The 21,886-nt window shown below is 36.0% G+C and overlaps 1 protein-coding gene across 1 annotated transcript in view; it reads left to right on the top strand.

Annotated features, from left to right (window-relative positions):
- Positions 1-21,886, top strand: part of LOC111064432 (E3 ubiquitin-protein ligase RBBP6) — a 107,317-nt gene that overhangs the window by 29,387 nt on the left and 56,044 nt on the right. The window contains exons 11-15 of the mRNA XM_039435060.1: positions 718-821; positions 3,029-3,327; positions 7,185-7,385; positions 9,111-9,254; positions 10,316-10,516. Coding sequence (XP_039290994.1) covers positions 718-821; positions 3,029-3,327; positions 7,185-7,385; positions 9,111-9,254; positions 10,316-10,516 — 949 coding nt within the window. The remainder of the gene's footprint in view (positions 1-717; positions 822-3,028; positions 3,328-7,184; positions 7,386-9,110; positions 9,255-10,315; positions 10,517-21,886) is intronic.

Genomic DNA, 21,886 nt, shown 5'->3' with positions numbered 1-21,886 from the left:
AAAATGTCCAAAAAATAGGTTATGTTTCTACAGTAAAACGTTCAAGTTCAATTTTCGTCCAAAAAAAATATATACAAGCTAAGCATTGAACATAATTATATAAATGAACATATATACAAGTTACATTTTATTAAACCATTTCAATTAATTAACAACTTTCAACTTCTGTTATAAATTTAATGTCATAAACATCTTTCAACTTCAGTTATTAATCTAATGTCATAAACAACTTTAAACTTTAATTAACAATTCCATAAATAACTTTCAATATTAAAGCTGCGTTTACACCAAAGTTATTAACAAAATGTTAATTTTTATAGATTCTATTAGATTGAACATAACTTATCATACACATGATGAACATATGTGTTTGTCAAGTTCCGTTCAATCTAATAGAATCTATAAGGATTATTAAGCTATTAACATTTTGTTATGGTGTAAACGCAGCTTAAGGTAGCATGAAAATTCTTCATTGAAAAAGTGCTCTGTTGTTTTACAGGAATGTTGTGTATGTAAATATTTCTAAACTGTATGAATTACAGCATAGAGGAAAGATAGCTAGCATCTTTTGCTAATACAAATAGTCATCTAATGCCATCTTTTCTTTATGATTTTAACTACCTACTTACTTGAATGCTTGAAGTCGTTGCCAAGGATTGGAGTCTCCAGATAGGCTGTGTCAAAATCTTATAGTTTGTTGTATAGAATTGTTGGTAGTTGATGGAATGGGAACTAATATTGAGGTTGTGTGTTTTAGGAGGCATGCGGAGTTACAGAGGAGGATATTCCAGACCGCCGAGGTCACGTGGCATGCATTCTGGGTATAGAGGCACTCAAAATGGAAGTCAACTATCGTAAGTTTTAAAACTATTCTCAATGTATCCATTATTCTATTTACTCAACCTGTACTTGAATTTTATATATCACTTTTCTCAATTCTGTAGGATTTCCCGACGGAAAAATGAAACAAAACATAAAAAAGAATGTACCCTATAAAACAATTACTTACTTGAACATATCAGTAGATAGTTTAAATGGATGACATGAAAAATATTTCTCAAATTTAGTTTCATATAATATTAATTTTCATAATTAGGTTTATCGATTTTAAATTCAGCGAATTACGCCAGGTTCTCACAAACACAAGCCCAAGCCTACATGTGAGTCTCTCACAACGTAAGGGTATATATAAATGTACTGTAACTGTACTGTATTATTTGTAAACTGTGAGAATAAATTGATTTGAAAATGAACTTAATTCTGCCTTTCAGTAATGCAACAGTTGAATACAATCACGGCTTCAGAATTATCCATTCAAATTCAAATTTATTCCAATTTACAATCACAAGTAATATGGTAACAGAAACAATGGACAATAATGATCGAATACCGGTATGCTTTATCAGGACAAAATTTATGAATTAGGAATAAAGAATACTTTTGCTGAAAGTATACAATACTCTACGTCTGCGAGTAAAAATGAATATCGATTTAACCTCAATTCCTGGAGAAGAAGAATTACTAGTAGCAATTTTATATAAATATCTAATTATCTAATTTGGGTGGCTCGTTGGAGTAAGTGATAACGCGCCGGTCTTATAATAAAGAGAACCCGAGCTCGAATCTCGACCGGGGCAAACGTGTTTGACCACAGCACAATCACATAGATACGGCCACTTCGTCTTTCGGAGGAATCGATAAGCCATCGGTCCCGACTTCCTAAAAAGTAGTCGTCATCTCTCATAATCATCCCTCTCACTTAATTACATAATATGATAATTATATGTTTTGTCAATAAACTTCTCTGGTTGCAATTCATTGGCAATCAGAGAAATTATTAATTACTATTATTACCCACGCACAAGCCTAAGAGCTTATGTGGGCATCACCCTCAGTGTTATTATTATCACTAACCGAAACATGGTCAGAACTGACCTAAACCAAAACATCCGGTCTCACAGACCGGGTCTGTTTAAAGTGTTATATTTGATATAAATTTAAACATTTTTCATTGGTAAATTTCAATTATAGTAAAGTATAATATAGATTTCAGTTGCAAATTGAGTGATGGAAGAATAGAAAAAAAAATTGGAAACATTGATATGTAATAAATTAATAAATGTATAATGTTGGATGTAAGAACACACACAAACAAAAATCCGTGTAAGATATACTATCAGTTACAACTCAGAACAATAATCATGGAGAAATATTTTATCAATATAGGCTTATAGCAAAACAGAAAGGTAATCATTGAAAATAATAATGTTTTTCATAGTTATCAAGAAACTTGTTTGAGCAAACGTTTTCAGCCTCCAGTTATTTTATTAGCAAGAAAAGTTCATAAATAACTAGTGGTTGGAATCATCTATTTCGTTAAGTGGATGTTTATTTTGTGACACTTCATTGTGGAGTCTCCTATTGATACAAGTTCCAAAGGCTGGGGCTTGTATGGTTGATAACTCATCCATTGTCATCAATTTTCCTAAACCAGCGTTTTCTAAATTACAATAATTAGTTTTTTTCAAATAAAACATGTCAATAAAATACCAAAATAATGAAGAGAAAAACATTTAAAAAAATTGAATGCTCAAAATATCTGTTAGTCGAAACATCTGGTATTCTAGACTGGTAAAAAATGAACGTTATCTGAAAGATCCGGTAGCTGAGACTGGTAACTTTTCAATAAATTGATGTTCACCTGATATCCGTGAGTTGGTGACTGACGAGCATAGTTGAATAATGTTGATGAATAGTGGGGGAGAAGGTATTAGAGCGGGCAGCAATTTTTGATTCACAATTTTGCCACTATGGAAAAAATCATTTTGCCTCTGGTCTCATAGATTCAGACGGTGTTTCGGTTAGAGTGTTATTATTAATTATTAATGATACAGTATTATTGTAAGTATACAGATTTTCTCATTGTAATTTTCTATTGTGTAATGGTTAGCAGTCTGGTCTCTGAATCCAGCGATCCAAATATTATGTAGCATTGTGGAAACTGAAGAATTCGCATAATTTGTTTCAGTGGAGGAATCGAAGACCGGTGGCGACTTTCCAGCGCCTGATGATGGAGAAAGAGATGCGAGCGGCGCGACATCGCCAGCGACAACGCAGCTATTCGCGATCGCGGTCGCGCGGCCGCTCTCGATCAAGGTCGCGCGGCGGCTCCTATTCGCGCAGTCCGCGACAGTCGCGCTCGCCCAGTCGCAGTCGCTCGGTGTCGCCGCTGCAGTCGCCCACGCCGCGCAGTCGCACGCCGATGCGTAGTCGCTCGCGATCCAGGAGTCGCTCTGTTAGTCAGCATGGTCATGCGCGGTCTGTCAGGTGAGATACTTGAATGATACCATATTTACTTTAATAAAAACAACATAAAACATGTAGTTTCAACTTGAAAATGGCCTAAGTAGGCCGAAACGAGTCGTTGAAATGTTTTAAATGAAAAAGGTACTACATGATTTATATTGTTTTTAACTAGTAGTTCTGTGAACAGTAGACCTCACGCAGTATTCTCATCCACAAGTACCTGATTGGAACTATAGACCTTAATGGAAATACAGCAATAGACTGGCTTCTCCACACATCTGTGTAATCACTTGTCAGCTGAATAATTCTATAGTCTGATTCTTACTCTAATATTGACGTATGAAGGAGGCTGCTTTTTCCTTTTATATTATCCTTGAAATGCAAAATTTCCAAAAACCTTGTATATACGTCGACGCGCAATTAAAAAAGGAACATACCTGTCAAATTTCATGAGAATACATTACCGCGTTTCGCCGTAAATGCGCAACATATAAACATACAAACATTTAAACATTAAGAGAAATGCCAAACCGTCGACTTGAATCTTAGACCTCACTTCGCTCGGTCAATAAAGTTGCCCATACAAGTGAAGTTATTTTACTTGTTCGTCAAATGAAACTGCATCAAGGAAGCAAATACTCCCGCAGTATAAATGACACGTCAAAACTCAAAATCAATGCAGTTTCTACGAGGGTCATTTTTTCAACCTCCAACTGGCCATAAAAAGAGGAATGTTTATAAAAGAATACTTTTTCCACTAAAACCTAGTTACAATGGATCAGCCTATCAATCTAATTATATCTGTGATTCATAGCACTTTGTGCCGGTTGCACAACAGCCGGTTAAATTTTAATCGTGATTAATTCCACGAGATACAACCAGAGAAGCCGTCTTATATAAAATGCCTTCTCTAATTGGTTCTCGTGAAATTAATCACGGTTAAAATTGAATCGGCTTTTGTGCAGCCGGCACTTAACACTCAAAAATAATGTGTGAAAAACTCCTCCATAGAATAGAAGGGGTTTGCTCGCAGAAGATCAAACAGTGATTTGCTGAATAAAGTGACTGGTTAATTTTTTCCTATTATAGACTTTTGTTTCTAAAGCTGCGTACACATTATACGCTCTTCCAACCCGCACCGAGCACGCTCCTCCCTCGTACCGCCCTCGTACCGCACTTGTTCCTCCATCGAACCACAGTCGCACCGCCCACGCACCCATCATGAACGTTACGGAAGATGTTAGATCTTCTCGCGTTCCCCGGTCGAACCACTCTAGCACCCCGGTCGATCATCAATCGCTCTGCTGGAGTGACGTTCGGTTGCGGAGCAGAGCGAAAGTCTGTACGCATCTTTAGACGTGATGAGACTTCTGTATTTTTGTTAATCGCGTACGTTGACTATCAAGTTATTGTCTTTTAGAATAGAATAGAATACTCAATTGAGCATTTGCTTATACTTCTAAAATATGGAGCATTTGCTTCATTTTTAATGAATAACGTGAGCAAAACCTTTTGCTCATGCTCATAAAAAAATAGTTTGAGCATTTTCTCAAAAGTAAAAGCTTTTGCTCCAAATTGTATGAATAAACTAGAGCATTTGCTCAACTTTTGAAGCAAATGATTCAAAAAAGGTGAGTCTAGTCTAGAGCAGCTTATCACCTTTTGCTCATAGTAAAATGACTCAACCAATTCGTATCAGGAAGAGGAAACTATACCAGATACGATCACAACCAACAGTTGAGAACTATAAAACTCTTTTTAGATTCAACCATGATATATATCACCATTATCCCTACAAAAGAATAAATACAAAAGATTACCTGTTATAAAGATAGCCATCACAAAATGGGGAATAGGCATTTAAGAAGATGAGAGTGTAGACGATTATAAAAAGGCTATTGGTATTATAAGAATATGCTGAAGATTATTATAGAGATGACATTATTTCACGCTATTATTTCAAAATTCTAAACTCAACTAACCTAAAACTCTATTTATAAATAGAAAACAGAGCAGACGACGCAAACACAAGCGGTGCACCCTACTTTCATATTTAGCGCTTCCGTGACCTATAAAAACAAAGTAAGGCTACAATAGCGAATCAGCTGATGAAAAATCTTTAAAATACGTGAGCATTTGCTCCAGAGTTCAGGAGCATAAGGTAAGAGTATAAGGTAAAGCTTATTCATATAAAAATGAGCAAAAGCTTTTGCTTCTACCTTTTGCTCCTGAGCAAAACCTTATGCTCCATGCTCTTGCTCATGAGCATTTGCTCTGGTTTTATTCATATGGCCCAATGGATATTATATCTAAGTTTGGCGGGTGATATATGAATAAATCATACCTTTTATGTTAATTTTAGTATTATTTTTGTGAATGATATTATGTGTTTTGTTTTGTAGGAGTAGATCGAGATCACCCGTGCTGCAGCACAAGTTGACGCATTCAAGGTCAAGATCGCGAACTCCGTCGCGTATGCGGTCCCGATCAAGGTCGCGGTCTCGATCCAGGCATCGATCCAAGGCTTTGTCATTTATACAATATGTTAGGACTCAAGCGATCCAATCAGCTATACTTGGGTTCAAAAGATATTCTATAATAATGATTCAAGATTCGTTTTATTAACCATCAGGTTACAATTATAGCATTAGGCAAGTCATAATTTTATATACATTTTAAAAGTACACACAATTGGATAGAAAATCAAACTTGATAAAGCATATTTATATCATATTCAAGTTAGGTTTTTAGATATTCCTCAAGCGAGTAAAAAGCATTTTTTTTCAGATAACTGTATATAACTTTCTTAAATTTGTTTGTATGCAGATTCCTGGTTGTTTGAGGCAGTTTATTGTACAATATACACTGTTGGCAAGAGACAGTGGGCCATATGAATAAAGTTGAGCATTTGCTTATACTTCTAAAATATGGAGCATTTGCTTCATTTTTAATGAATAAACGTGAGCAAAACCTTTTGCTCATGCTCATAAAAAAAAATAGTTTGAGCATTTTCTCAAAAGTAAAAGCTTTTGCTCCAAATTGTATGAATAAACTAGAGCATTTGCTCAACTTTTGAAGCAAATGATTCAAAAAAGGTGAGTCTAGTCTAGAGCAGCTTATCACCTTTTGCTCATAGTAAAATGACTCAACCAATTCGTATCAGGAAGAGGAAACTATACCAGATACGATCACAACCAACAGTTGAGAACTATAAAACTCTTTTTAGATTCAACCATGATATATATCACCATTATCCCTACAAAAGAATAAATACAAAAGATTACCTGTTATAAAGATAGCCATCACAAAATGGGGAATAGGCATTTAAGAAGATGAGAGTGTAGACGATTATAAAAAGGCTATTGGTATTATATGCTGAAGATGCAAGAATATGCTGAAGATTATTATAGAGATGACATTATTTCACGCTATTATTTCAAAATTCTAAACTCAACTAACCTAAAACTCTATTTATAAATAGAAAACAGAGCAGACGACGCAAACACAAGCGGTGCACCCTACTTTCATATTTAGCGCTTCCGTGACCTATAAAAACAAAGTAAGGCTACAATAGCGAATCAGCTGATGAAAAATCTTTAAAATACGTGAGCATTTGCTCCAGAGTTCAGGAGCATAAGGTAAGAGTATAAGGTAAAGCTTATTCATATAAAAATGAGCAAATGTATTTGCTTCTACCTTTTGCTCATGAGCAAAACCTTATGCTCCATGCTCTTGCTCATGAGCATTTGCTCTGGTTTTATTCATATGGGCCAATGGATATTATATCTAAGTTGGCGGGTGATATATGAATAAATCATACCTTTTATGTTAATTTTAGTATTATTTTTGTGAATGATATTATGTGTTTTGTTTTGTAGGAGTAGATCGAGATCACCCGTGCTGCAGCACAAGTTGACGCATTCAAGGTCACGATCGCGAACTCCGTCGCGTATGCGGTCGCGATCAAGGTCGCGGTCTCGATCCAGGCATCGATCCAAGTCTCCGTCGATCATCAAGAAGAAGCGCAAGTCTCGATCTCGAACGCCCAAGTCTGATAGCTACTCACTATCGATCAGCAGGTAAATATTTCGTGTTTTTCAATTTCACGTATTTTTTATTTGAATTGAAATAAAGACATAGAAATTATAGTATTATGATAAAATTCATCAGTCTTTCAATCTTGTGTTATAAATCTTGAAAATTATTTGTCATAGCTTCCTTGTTTCTGTCTTTTAATGTGTCATTTGCTTGTAATTTGTTACTTTGTCTTATCGTTTGTAAAGATTGAGATGTGACATAGTAATTTTATTTATTTTAGTGGTGTGAATAAGCTCTATTCTTTTTTCTTTTGACATGTTTACATACCTAGTTATTCCAACTCGCTGCTGGCGTACAAGTTGTTCTTTGCCGGTAGTGTCGTTTTGTAATTAAGAGTATTTATTTCATCAATTTGTGTTTTATTTTATGGCAAATAAAATAAAAATAAATAGTATAATACAAGTTATTCTAGTTTTCTCATTTTCAATTTGTCAATGTGAGATAGATATTCTGAAATAAATCTCAGGCTGTCCTCCACTAACGACATTAAGCCGCGTCCAAACTATGTCGATCGACACCGATCGACAATGTCGAACAAGTCTGGACGTGTCGCTAGACATTGTTGAGCGCTGTCGAGTCGAGTCGGAACGCAACCCGAATCAGGTCGGTCCGGATCAAAGACAGTCGAGTCGAAGGCACCAGTGTGGACGTGTCGATCTTGTCACTGCCGTTTTAAAAAATAGAATAGTGCTATACTGTTGTTCAAGTGCTTACATTTTTATTGAAAATGAATTGGAGTGATACCCAAACGTCGAATTTTATTGAAATGTACCGTGATCGTTCTTACTTATGGGATTCAAGTGATGTTGACTATAAAAACAGAAACAAACGGCATGATGGTTTGGTGGAAATTGCGGTGTCATTTGGCATTGAAAAAGTGGAGGTGGAAAAGAAAATTAGAAATTTTCTAATTTTTTCAAAAAAAGTGTATGAATCGCCAGTTGCCAAAAAGTGCAGCGTTACTGCAAGGCGATGGTTTACTGGAATTGCTTTTCTGAATGGTGTGTCTTTTTTAATTACGTTAGGCGCAATCATTTTCAAAATCGGAACTTTTCATTCTAAAAAAGTTTTTAAAGCCCGCGTCACATCTATATTCTAGATTTAATTCGTCAACCTCATCCAGCAATAAATCTTCCATAAATTCCTCCGTACTATACTTTTTTCTGCCTCGAACAAGGCTAGGCCGTACCCAAAATCTCCGCGGGCGACGATCTTTTTGGCTTCCCAAGATGGCAATAAGAATTGCAGCAGAAGCCGCTGCTCCAGCATCTTCATCATCACTCATTTTATATAAAAACTCGATTTATATTTCAAATAAAACACTCGTCCACATGTACTGAGGCAATTTTGTCGAGTTGACAGAGTCGATCGACATAGTGTGGACGCGGCTTTACATACATGATGAACATGTGTGTATACACACATGTCGTCATACATTGTTGTAGATAGGAATCTACAACTTGGGGAATGAAGGTTCAGTATTAAACATCAATATAATTTTTAGCACATAACAGAAAACACTTTACAGTTTTATAATACTAATTTGAAGTAGGTAACAAGATACAAATAGGTGAAAAAACACTCAGAAACTTACATTATTTTCTGAAATTTTCGGTGACTGTGTCACCTTTGTCAATGGTTTGTCAATGTTGAATCTCATTATTCATGAATGAATGAAGTTTTGATTTTGTATCGTTTGATTGCAGATCGCGTTCGAGATCGTTGTCAAGGTCGATGTCACCCAGAGACAGAGAGAGACACCGCGACAGAGACAAGGATCATGAGCGCAAGTTCTCTCCTCACAGACCGGGGAGGCACCGGAGTCGTCCCCACTCCAGGAGTCCTGGCAGGTATGCAAAGATACAAGTCAGTTTTCATTGAAAGTAATCCTAAATACTGAATAAAAGACTACACCTTTCCAACTGTATTTGAGAAAGTATGAATTGTATTTGAGAAGTCATTTTTATTTCAGAAAACATCAGATGTAAATGAGAATAGTCAATCTTATTTGAGAATTCACCACATGTACGGTAATTGAGAATAGTGAATTGTATTTGAAAAATCGTTAAATGTAAATGAAAATAAGAAAATAGTCCAGAATACATTAAGTTGACATAAAAAGTAAGCTGCAATGATCATTATGCTAGTAAGTTAAAATTGGTTTGTGGAAACAACCAGCAGGTATTTTCATTTAATTTCTCAATTAAAACTGGTAACTTCTGGATTTAAAATTATATTTTCTCAAATTGATGTGATACTTTTTCAAGTTCAATTTACCTACTGTTCTCAATTGCAAATGATGACCTCTAAAATAAAATTGACTATCCTCATTTACATATGATATTTCTTCAGATATGAATGACTATTCTCAATTACAATTAATACTTTCTCAAATACAGTTGGAAAAGGTGTAGACAATATCCAGTCTTTCTATTCAGTATGAATATCACCTCCGCAACTCTTTATTCTGGTCTCATCTATTCCAATGCTAGAGCCTTCCAACTCATTCAGAGTCGGAGCGGTAATTTTGTCAGTTCGTGTCCGGCTTTGTATGACGTCATCCTAATGCCTAGTCCACACTCTCGCCAAATCTCTAGCAAAGTTGCTTGCCAAGTCGCTGGTAAGCTTGGCCACTTCGGTCTTGCCATCCACACTGCAATGTGACCATTTGTGGATGCTCGGCTGGCCACTCGCCATCGCTCGACAAACCTCAAAGCGACGGCCAGTGAAGGCGAGCGCTGGCAAAGCAGGCATCCACACTCTCGCCCTTGTCGGCACTTGGCGAGAGTGTGGATGCGGCATCAGAGGAACGATTTGTAGCATGCTGCTCTTGAACTTCTGTGATCGTTCTCATAAATTTGAGTGGTTGAATTGTTCGCTTTTTGATAATATTGTATCGGTTATGTTTTAGATACTCACGATATCCGAAAGACCACGAAGCAATGCTGTATCACGAATCTGAGATGCGTTATCGTCGCGGAGGCGGAAGAGGCAGATTCCAGTCGCTGGTGCGAAAGCCGCCGCCCCCGAGGGGGCAGATCCCAGGGGGGCCCATCAACCCCTCCGACCCCGCGTCTTCTTATTACACTGCGGACAACTACGCTAGTGTCAGGTATTGTAGTTTACCGATTTCAATTGGACCGATTATCTTGAATGTCTTCCTCGAGACCTATTTGATGTGTTATATTATTATCTGATTTGTATAGTCGTATAAGTTGTGGATAAAATACAAGAGTGTCACTCGACAACCAATCGTCGATATCTAGAATATTGAGCATGAATTTTATACATTTTTGTAATTGTTATCCTAGTATTTATCGTCGATGAGTATTCAAATTATTGGGATATTTCTTGTAGAAACGAAAATTCTACTCTCAATTCATCTACGTTTTATCTCTGTCAAAAGCATTTGTATTGAACTTTAAAGTATTGATATTTTTGACAGTTGAGTTGTATGTTTTGAATGCTCATTCAATGATCTTGAATATTTTTTCTATGATTAGAAAAAATATTATTTTATACAATTTTTTCTATTATTAGAGGTATTGTTTTTTGGTTCTCTATGTATAGAATTTTACTTACTTCTTCCATGAAGGAGTAGAGTACAGAAAATTAATAGGTTGAAAAGAGCAACATACAGCACTATTTTTAGGAAAGCTTTTACAACTTACAAATACCTAGCGGAGTTTTTTCTCCTGGGGTTTATCTAAATGAATTTGTATGTAAATACAAATTTTATACGTTTTTTACATAATATTTATGTATTCTTATTATGATCGAATATTCTAATTTCATTGATGATTTATTTAGATTTGCCAGTGTTGTATTGTAGATACTACAATGTTATTGATAATTTAATAATAATGAGTAAGTCTACAAGAGTTACCAAATTCCTAAAAGTACAGACGTGGCTGTGAAATAATTCCACCATTTAATAATAATTATTAGTTATATATCCAATATTGCTCCTTCTTGAATTGATTTCTGATGTACCACAATACCATAATATTACATTTTATTGTAAAAGGGAAATTATTTTTGTCTTTCCATAATTCTATGGCAATGCTGAACAGTACTAGTATATCCTGTGTACAAAATGTGTTATAATATTCAATAATCACTTCATGAATAGAAGTTGAATTGTTGGATTTTTGTCTTATTGTATTGTGAAAAATCACATCACTTACGTGGTTATTCAAGTTTTAATACAAGCCTGAACCGACACATTGTAATAGAATTTTCAAGTTGAGCAATATTGTTGCACTTATTCATATCCATAGAAATGCTCAACCAGAATTTTCTATCACAATAAATTTCGGCTTGGATTGATATGATAGTTTTTGTCTTGTCATGGGTGATTGTGACATTGAAAGTCACTGAAGTATGCTGTTTTGTTATTATTTAGATGTGTAGTGATATTAGAAATATTTATTTATCAATTGGATTTTTTTGAATATTTATTAACTCGTAAATTCACAACTGGAATCAATCTATGAACTTTACGACATCCAGCTTTCTCCAGTTGTGTGATAACCGAATAACGACGAATTCTCACATTTTATCGACCTATTTTTGTGAAATTGAAGAGACTGCTTTCGACGACTCAGTGTTCTCTCTCCATCGACTTATATTTGTGCAAATTGCAATAGACATTTTCATTCAAAAGCGTTTTATACTCCACAGAAAATAGTTGAATGTTCAACGTAATTTCTCGTTTGTCTATCAAAAAACCAAAGTTGACTGCTATAGTTTAGCTTAGATATTATTATTGTGTTGACTGTAATTATCCTTGAATTTTGTTCACTGAAGATTAGTTGATTTGATATACGGTAAAGCATGAATAAGGGAATTGAATCTTTTTCAATTATCATAAACCTTAGCGGTTTATAACAATATGTAAATGGATAGCTTGATATCTTATAGAGCTACTAAATTATGTCGCTTAAAGATGGTTTTAGGCCCGGTTGTACAAAACCTGTTTAATCATAATTAAATGCCACGAGAAGACTTTTTGAAAAGAAAGCTTGAGACTTTTAGTTGCGATTAAAATTTAACTGGCTTCTGTTCAACCGTGTGTCAATTAGAAAAATGATGTTTCATTTTACTAAAAAAAGTAATTATCCAAGAAGTTTCAATGATGACAATACGTGAATAAAACATTCATAATTTGATTAGAATCACAATAATAAATTACAAACATGATAAAAAGGCCCGGTTGCACATAAGCCGGTTAAATTTTAACCGTGATTAACTTCGAGAACCAATCGGAGAAGGCGTTTTTGAAAAGACGGCTTCTCTGATTGGTTCTTGTGGAATTAATCACGGTTAAAATTTAACCGGCTTTTGTGCAACCGGTACTACATCTTGAAGATAATTAAATTACAGTGTATTAAATATTAATCTTTCAATGAATTAACTAGTTTCCTTTCGCTTTTGTCTTGAAAAGAACGCGTTGACTCAATAGGTTATTTTGAAGTATCAAAATTAGATGATTAAAGTGAACAAGATAGTTTTAGGCCAAATCTACACAAAAATGGCGTACGGCACGAATGTGGCGCTTAATTTTGTCACTTCCACGCCACTCTTATTTAAACACAAGGCCCAATACACACTGAAGTGACGTGGCGCCATGTCTCTTCTGTTTGTATTGGACCATATGTTTATATAGGAGTGAAAAAAGTCCGTGCCACTTATGCACTACATCCTTGTCGTATGACAATTGGTCTAATTCCTCATAGTTATTTGTTTATTCATTTTAATTTTTTGAGATTGAAAAAAGTCCGTCTCACGTCTTTTTTATGTAAATTGGCCTAATTCCCCATAGTTATTTATTTATGAAAACATCTAAGCTTACAGGATTTCTTCCAAAAATTGTTTCTTCCATAACAAAATAATCACAATGATTAATAATACATAGTAAGAGTACAAAAATATGGTAAATACTAACTTGTTGGATTTTATCTATATCTATAATAACCATATATTTCCTGCAGTATTGATATATCCAAAGTTTGAATGATTGACATCAATTTCTTGATGCTAATACACTCCAATGAGACAGCTATTTTTTGAATATCAAATCTTCTTAATTTTTCTAAACTTATTCCAATAATTAATTGCTGATCAACAACTATTAGGTTTTTTATCGTTTTTCATTAACAAATTTCATCTTGTCATTGATATTTCACTTTTGTATTACAACACACTTGTGTGTTCATGCTAAGTATTCTCTTATACTCAGAATTATAAAAATAATCTTTATGTGTCCTATCATAGGCTGGGGATGGACCAATCAAGCGAATGCTTCTTCTGAACAAAGATTAATGAAAATCTGAATAAAGCCTGTTTGAAAGCTCTAAAGCCATCAGAACTAACAATAGATTCATACACTTTTGGAAACATAATTTGTCATGTTTCACTTATATATCGAGTGGTTTCTGTGTGTTTTATGCTCTAGAATTCTTGCTCTAGCTGTATGCTAGTTTGGTCTAACCCCATCCATGCAGGAAACATTTCTGTGATTTATTAACAAAGAAGAAGAATGTTTTGTAATTCTGATTTCAATCTTCATTTATAAATGCTTTATTTTGTTGTATATGTGCATGAAATTGTATAGTCTAGTCGATGAAATAACTTTTGACAATTTTATAAACCATTTTATAATAACTGTGATTGTATGAACTTAGACATACTGTGATATGATAAATATTTGGAAAAACTTGCAGTAATTCTAAATTGATTCTAGTTGAATCAATTCTATTGATTCTAGTTTTATGATAAATATTTGGAAAACTTGCAAATTGATTCTAGTTGCTGTGATGAAAATATTGTGATTCACCACATACTTTTAAGCTGTGATATTTACAATCTGTGATATTTATTTCAAGGAATATTTATAATTATCTTTATTATTGGTTTAAGCTTGCATGCTTAGTTGAGAATTGGATTATCTTTGAAATTTCAGATTTGTTTAGACAATAGTGTTCATCCAAATGATGACCATTTAGAATGATGACAACTTGAACAAAAGTTTTATACAGTTTTAATCGAGTCTGGTAGAATATATTTTGTAGCACATTTTTCTGATTGTATGAAATAAGTACGGAGTATCATTAAGTTGTTTAGTGACTATAGCCACTACCTCCGTTGTTTACGGAGGTAGTGCTATTGCATTAGGCCAGTTAGTCAAGACAAGACAAGACTAGTCACGTTTAGTCACAATACTTCACATAGTTGCTTATGACGCAACTCACACTGATTAGTCATTGCAATTAGACATGATGTCTTCATAAGCAACTATGAGAAGTATTGTGACTAAACGTGTCTGATCATGTCTTGTCTTGACTAACCGGTGTACTCCCAGCTTTACTCTTGTATGTTTATGTATATTGATGGAAATGAATGGAATGATGGTGGATATTATTTTAGCAAACATTCCAAATCAGTTTGTTTAAATTTTGTGTGTCCGGACCAAAAATAATCATTAATTTTCCATTTAATTAGTTTTTCATGAAACTTATCTAGATTTTTGTCTCTGTACAACAGTGCTGACCTTTTTATAGAATTGTATAGGGCCATTATAATAGTCCAATATTTTTATAGTCTCATTTCAAACAATAGGACTTATTAGGACGACTTCCACTCGTTTTCTACTCAGATTATTTCAGATCTAGAGAATATTTCAAATCTTCAGAATATTTCCGATTCTAGAGAATATTGCTTTGTGTCCTTAATCTTACAGTAAGTAAGTTATAAATACATTTTTAATGATCTTGAAGATCTCAGCCAACCAAATATTGGAATAATAGCAAAAATGTAGTTGGAACACTGACAATTGTGATGAATATGTATTTATATATAAAAATCAAATACAGAAATCACACAATTTATATATACACTTATAAACTCAAATTTAAAATTGCCGGATGGGTTGGTCTAGTGCTAAAAGCGTCACAAACGTCGGTCTGCTTGTACCGCGTGTTTTGTGGGTTTGAATCCCGCCGATGGCATGGACGTTTGATTTCATCAATTCACCAACGCACGTTCTATTACCCACGCACAAGCAAGTGGGCATCTGGCCCAGACAGCGCACTGGCCTGCACCGTTCATACGGCGCCAAATGGCGAGACAATTGAGATTCCATTTGTGGTGGGGGGGATTTGTAATTGTATAAATCTTGTATATATGGCAAATAAATTGAATTCACAGGGAAAAAAAATAAAAAAAAATTCACAGGGGGGGGCAGTTGTCCTCAGTCTACTCCCGGAGACAGTTGAATTTCGGGCTAACTGTCGGGATAGTTGGCAAGACAATTGGCCTGAAGTGTTTATACGAAGACAATAATTTCATGCCAGTCAGTTGCCTTATGACATTTGTCTCGCCAATAATTGCCATCGAATGAACTAGGCTTAAGAGCTAATGAGCCGTTATATAGTTGACCGGTCAAATTTGGTCAGTTAACATCTGTAATCTCTCGTTGAGAAAAAATTTCGGCGTTCTGTTTACTGTCATGTTGAAACTAGTTTGTTTTGAGGTTATATGTTTAATTATTAATTTAACAGCATGTTTGTTGCTGTTTATAACTGTCATTGTTGTTTTGGTCTTTTTTCATATTGTCCCACAAAGTCCTTAATGAGCACACTTCCCTCTGAATGTAGTCGGTAGTGGCATTAAATTCTTGAGCCAATGTTGGAACTTTGTCCTACTAGATACAGCATCTGTTTTTTTACTCTCAACTCTTTTGAAGTATTTTTCAATAAGATTGACTAAATGCGTTCTTCCACTGTTCGTGAATGTTGGGTCCCTTTTTCTTTTGTTACCTTTAGCCAACACAACATTGACAGAAAGGCTAGAAGACATTCTGGGGCTTTTGAAATTTTACGTATTATTTACAAAAAAAAAAAACTGGAAAATTATTAAAACAATATATCCTTATTTAAATTTCATCAATCAGCTACAGAGGTCCAAAAGTGTTGATTTCTCAGCAAAGGAGAAGCAGCAGTTTATTAAATCATACACCAAAAAAACTGCACTATAAATATTATCAATTACTAAAATGTGTAGGCTAATCTCCACTCATTTTGTAAACGAAACTTGTGGTTTCGGAATCTAGTTGGATTTTCTAGGTTAGGTTTTACAAGCTTACAACGTGAAACAAGTGTCATGGCGGCTCACTGCCACCCTGATCCACTCTAATCTGTCGTTTAGTAACGTAGCATTAGTTTTCGGTGTTGAAATCAAATTTCTTAATCTTTCGTTGAAGTCATCAGTTAGTGTTAACTGGAGATTACTAAGTATTGACGTGAGTTTGGTGAAACTCAGACTCATTATATCAAATACTGGTGGATATTTGCACTCAAACAACTAGTAGAGACTTCAAATGATGCGACTGTATTGGCTCCTTTTTTACATTTTGACTCAAGAAAAGTGTACATGAAAGCAGAATCATCGTTGTGAACATGAACACGGAACAGATACAGCCACAATAGTCTCTTGTAAAACTGTGAAGTGACTGTAAGTTTTGGTAGCGGAAAATTCTGAGCATAGTCGAATTCAATTACCAGGACTTCAGTGCCTTCTTTAGCTTGACTAATAAATTCATTTTTCATCTTTAAGTAAGCATTAAATTTTCGTTTGTGAATGTTGTATTCTAAATTACAAGCATCATTGGGATTTCGTTCAAGTTTTATCTGGTATTCACGACAAAAATCGCATGTATCTGTTTTGGGTTTTTTGAATTCAAAGTTTGTTTCCCTGAAGAACTTAAAATACTTTTTGTATTGCATTTTAAGTGCAGTACCCGTCTTTTCCTTGAAGTACTCTTTGAAAAGATCGTGAATGATCTTTATTGACAAATCAGGGTTTTCAAAGTATAGTCTGTTGGTTTTGATATAAGTATAGTGAGCTGGCTTATGCGGGATAGATTTTAGATGGTCCATGGCCAAAGCATATACATTTGGGGCAATTCTATTGCGGTTTTCATGTTTTCCCCTTTTGTCATCCAAAGGTTCACTATTCAAAATTTTAGACTGAAGGAGCCTTAAACGCTTTGGCCCCTTGAATTGATACAGATTCAACAGGAACGAACGACAGATTGACATTTGACTACCACTTGACTTGAGTTGATATTTCCAATTATTATTCCTTTCAATTTTAGGATCAATAGTTTTTTTTTATTAACCCTTACAGACCTGAAGCCACAAAAGTGATAAATCTATAAATTTTCTCTGATAAATCTTTTATTGATGTCCAAAGATGAGTGAAAAAAATTTTTATATTTTTTTCCTATTATGGGGGCCCTTGGGGGGGTACTGTCACAATTGTGAGACCTGGGTCTGAACGGTTCCGAGAAAAAAAGTGTAACAATTGTGACAATTCACTATTTTCTAATTTATTGAGCAAAAATAAACAATAAAAATGGTACAATAAACTAAGATAAACAATTTTACATATAATAGTACCCTAAATCACGTTGAAAACTTATATAATCATAGCATTGTACCATATAAAAATATTATTGTACTCAAGGATAACATTAGAACATGAAAAAATCGTTATAAAAACATGAAAAACATTACATTTTTACTTTTTTAATTGATTGTCATAGGAAAATCAAACATGTTGAGGTTTATAATTTCTCAATTTTATGGAATTTAACGACCCTGAGTTGTGATTTGAAAGGAGCCGTGGAAGCCAAAACGGCCTCTGGACTTAACCCATCAGGGTTCACACAGCTTAAAGCATTTCGGACGATGTATATTTTGTCGACTATACCGTCATGCCTATTCAAGTTTTGTACGATAGCACTGACTTGGGACATAGCTTTAGTTAGGTGTGACAAAACCTTCAAGTTTTCAACCGGTACGGCGGTAGTGATTATTTGGTCCAATCGGTCAAGGTCTCTCTCTGGAAGCAGCAACGTTGTTTGTAAACTGAAAGAGTCCAGACCAGTGACCATCTTTGTTAGATCTTCAGCTTTTTGAATCCTCGCACCTCTAGAGATGTTCATTTGAACCATCTTCCCGCTGGCTCTTTCGTAGGACCTGGACAGGAGGTTTAATGCTTGGTAGAAATATATGAAAATTGACGCTGAGATTGCTGGAGAGATTCCCTCAAAAAATGAAGGATCCTTAATTCGTAAAGGCCTCTCCTTATACGCCATCATCATTTGGAGTGCAAGGAATGAAGACTTGCAACTTCCTAGTGGGATCGGTTGAACGAACTCCGACTCAATTTTCTTCCTCACGACTGAGTCTGAGTACACACTAAGTGAGGTCTTAAAAATCAACTCAAAGTAATTTATGTAAATTTGCGTGTAGGAAGCCTGGGCATACGTACTGATCATAGTGATCAGCTCATTGACCTCCTCTCGCTTTGGGAATCGTGGCGGATTTGCAGTGAAATCTGCCAGCAAACTACGAGCGCAGAGAATCTTATTTGTTACGTTGTCCATGTTTGGAATTCCATTATCATCATAATAGGTAGGCAATAACATGCCATTCCCGTCACCAAATAGCTGTTCACGTAATGTCACATTGATTGGCGACTTTGTGTAATTGAAGTTTGTATTACCATCTAGGTATGGGATGATGGTAGAGGCGGGGTGGTACTCCGGTGCACCATCACCACTACAAGTCTCCACTGCAGTAACGACTCCAAGCTCAAGCCCCGAATATCCACGAAAATACAATTTCAGAAACTCACCGACGGATTTGTTGCACGGTTTACCGCTTCCACGTAATTGATTCCCAAAGTCGGTCTCCATACGTGCTAGATAATCTATCCCATTCCTCCATAGGGCATCGTAAGTTCGGGGAAATCCGGACCGGATCATCTCAATCTTGAAATCCTCAGTAACCTTGTACACCAAGATAAAATTCGCAAATGCATTGTTGATGTCCAAGCGTTCGCTTAAAGTCAGGGTGTTTGGTACGATCAGTGGCTGCATCAGAAGCCACATCATGGGCAAGTACACGTCACCCATAACAAACATTAAAGTGCTGCTTCCTAATGAGCACGAATATAGGTTACAATTTACATAAGTTTTATACAAATCTAGAATTACGTGAGCAATATCATAGATGCTTATGTAATTGATGTACTCAGTGCCCTTTCACTCTGATGTCATAGATGTATGGACTATAGTACCGAAAGACCTTGCAATAGCGCTTCCGTCCAGGAGTTCGAACGATGTGAATAAATCTCTGTTGATAAGAGACTGGAAATTTCTAATGATTGCAGGCCATCTATAGAGCCCGTCATACTTCACAGTACCAACGCATACATTGGGACACCTGACTTGAGTGCCAATTGAATTATACTTATCTCGAGTGGACTCAGAGATGGTGCACGTGATTGGGAGAATCTTACTCTCGACATATTTCAGCACAGTTATAGGATGTACGTATTGATCAGCGAACATCGACTCAGCAATGTCCAAGAGTTGTCGCTCCTCCGCAGTTATGGGAAGGAACGCTGTCCGGTAGTTGCCTAATGTATCAGTAACATCAGGACTTTGAAAGCACTTAGGGATACGCCCAGCAGTACCACAACGCTCATCAACAAACACACGTTTGCATTGATCCCTCAACTGGTATCGATCGATCGGAGAGTATATCGCGCTAATGATCTCGTCTAAATTACGACCAGCAATCTTTGAAAAATCTACAATTTTGCATTTATCCATTTCGACCTCATTTGAGATAGTATCGACGTCGACTAAAAGTTTCAATCCAATCTTTTTTATAATTTCGACTCCGAGGCAATATTCCCAGAATCCTCTAAACGCAACATCGTTCCTCTTCATTATGTAATCCATTGGATTGTTGAAAATTTGCTACCATCGAATGCTTGCTACCATCGGACTCCCCCAAATCCCTGATATATTCATGGATAGACTTAACTTCAAAAAGATTCAAGGCGTCGAGTTGCTCCCTCGTAATCACAACTTCCGAGCCTCCGCAACTAGCTAAGCACACAACTATAGTATCAAGCGACGTGGGCTTGAGATTCTTGACCATTGACAAATCATTTATCAGTACTTTGATTGGTATTATGGGAAGCTTGTAGTTATCCCAACCGAAAGCCTCGTTCTCCATAGGTCTGACTAATGATATCAGGTCACTATAACGGAATTTCTCGGACTCGACAATCTCCATCATACGGGTAACATATTGAATGTCAAGCTTCACTTTCGCAGTCATGCAAACTTCGATAGCATCGATCGTCCTACTTTTATTGTGCCGGACTAAATCAGAACTCACAAACTCACAAAGCCCATTGAAGTCCCTCTTATACTCTGGATCCGGGTCAATAACTCTCTGATTTTTCAGAGGAGTGCGTGTGTACTGCAGGAAAGCTTCCCACGAACTGATTGTTTTAACGACCCTGAGTTGTGATTTGAAAGGAGCCGTGGAAGCCAAAACGGCCTCTGGACTTAACCCATCAGGGTTCACACAGCTTAAAGCATTTCGGACGATGTATATTTTGTCGACTATACCGTCATGCCTATTCAAGTTTTGTACGATAGCACTGACTTGGGACATAGCTTTAGTTAGGTGTGACAAAACCTTCAAGTTTTCAACCGGTACGGCGGTAGTGATTATTTGGTCCAATCGGTCAAGGTCTCTCTCTGGAAGCAGCAACGTTGTTTGTAAACTGAAAGAGTCCAGACCAGTGACCATCTTTGTTAGATCTTCAGCTTTTTGAATCCTCGCACCTCTAGAGATGTTCATTTGAACCATCTTCCCGCTGGCTCTTTCGTAGGACCTGGACAGGAGGTTTAATGCTTGGTAGAAATATATGAAAATTGACGCTGAGATTGCTGGAGAGATTCCCTCAAAAAATGAAGGATCCTTAATTCGTAAAGGCCTCTCCTTATACGCCATCATCATTTGGAGTGCAAGGAATGAAGACTTGCAACTTCCTAGTGGGATCGGTTGAACGAACTCCGACTCAATTTTCTTCCTCACGACTGAGTCTGAGTACACACTAAGTGAGGTCTTAAAAATCAACTCAAAGTAATTTATGTAAATTTGCGTGTAGGAAGCCTGGGCATACGTACTGATCATAGTGATCAGCTCATTGACCTCCTCTCGCTTTGGGAATTGTGGCGGATTTGCAGTGAAATCTGCCAGCAAACTACGAGTGCAGAGAATCTTATTTGTTACGTTGTCCATGTTTGGAATTCCATTATCATCATAATAGGTAGGCAATAACATGCCATTCCCGTCACCAAATAGCTGTTCACGTAATGTCACATTGATTGGCGACTTTGTGTAATTGAAGTTTGTATTACCATCTAGGTATGGGATGATGGTAGAGGCGGGGTGGTACTCCGGTGCACCATCACCACTACAAGTCTCCACTGCAGTAACGACTCCAAGCTCAAGCCCCGAATATCCACGAAAATACAATTTCAGAAACTCACCGACGGATTTGTTGCACGGTTTACCGCTTCCAAGTAATTGATTCCCAAAGTCGG

The sequence above is a fragment of the Nilaparvata lugens genome, chromosome 8 (assembly GCF_014356525.2).
Source record: "Nilaparvata lugens isolate BPH chromosome 8, ASM1435652v1, whole genome shotgun sequence".
NCBI lineage: Eukaryota > Metazoa > Arthropoda > Insecta > Hemiptera > Delphacidae > Nilaparvata > Nilaparvata lugens.
This window is presented reverse-complemented; position numbering and strand designations above follow the sequence as displayed.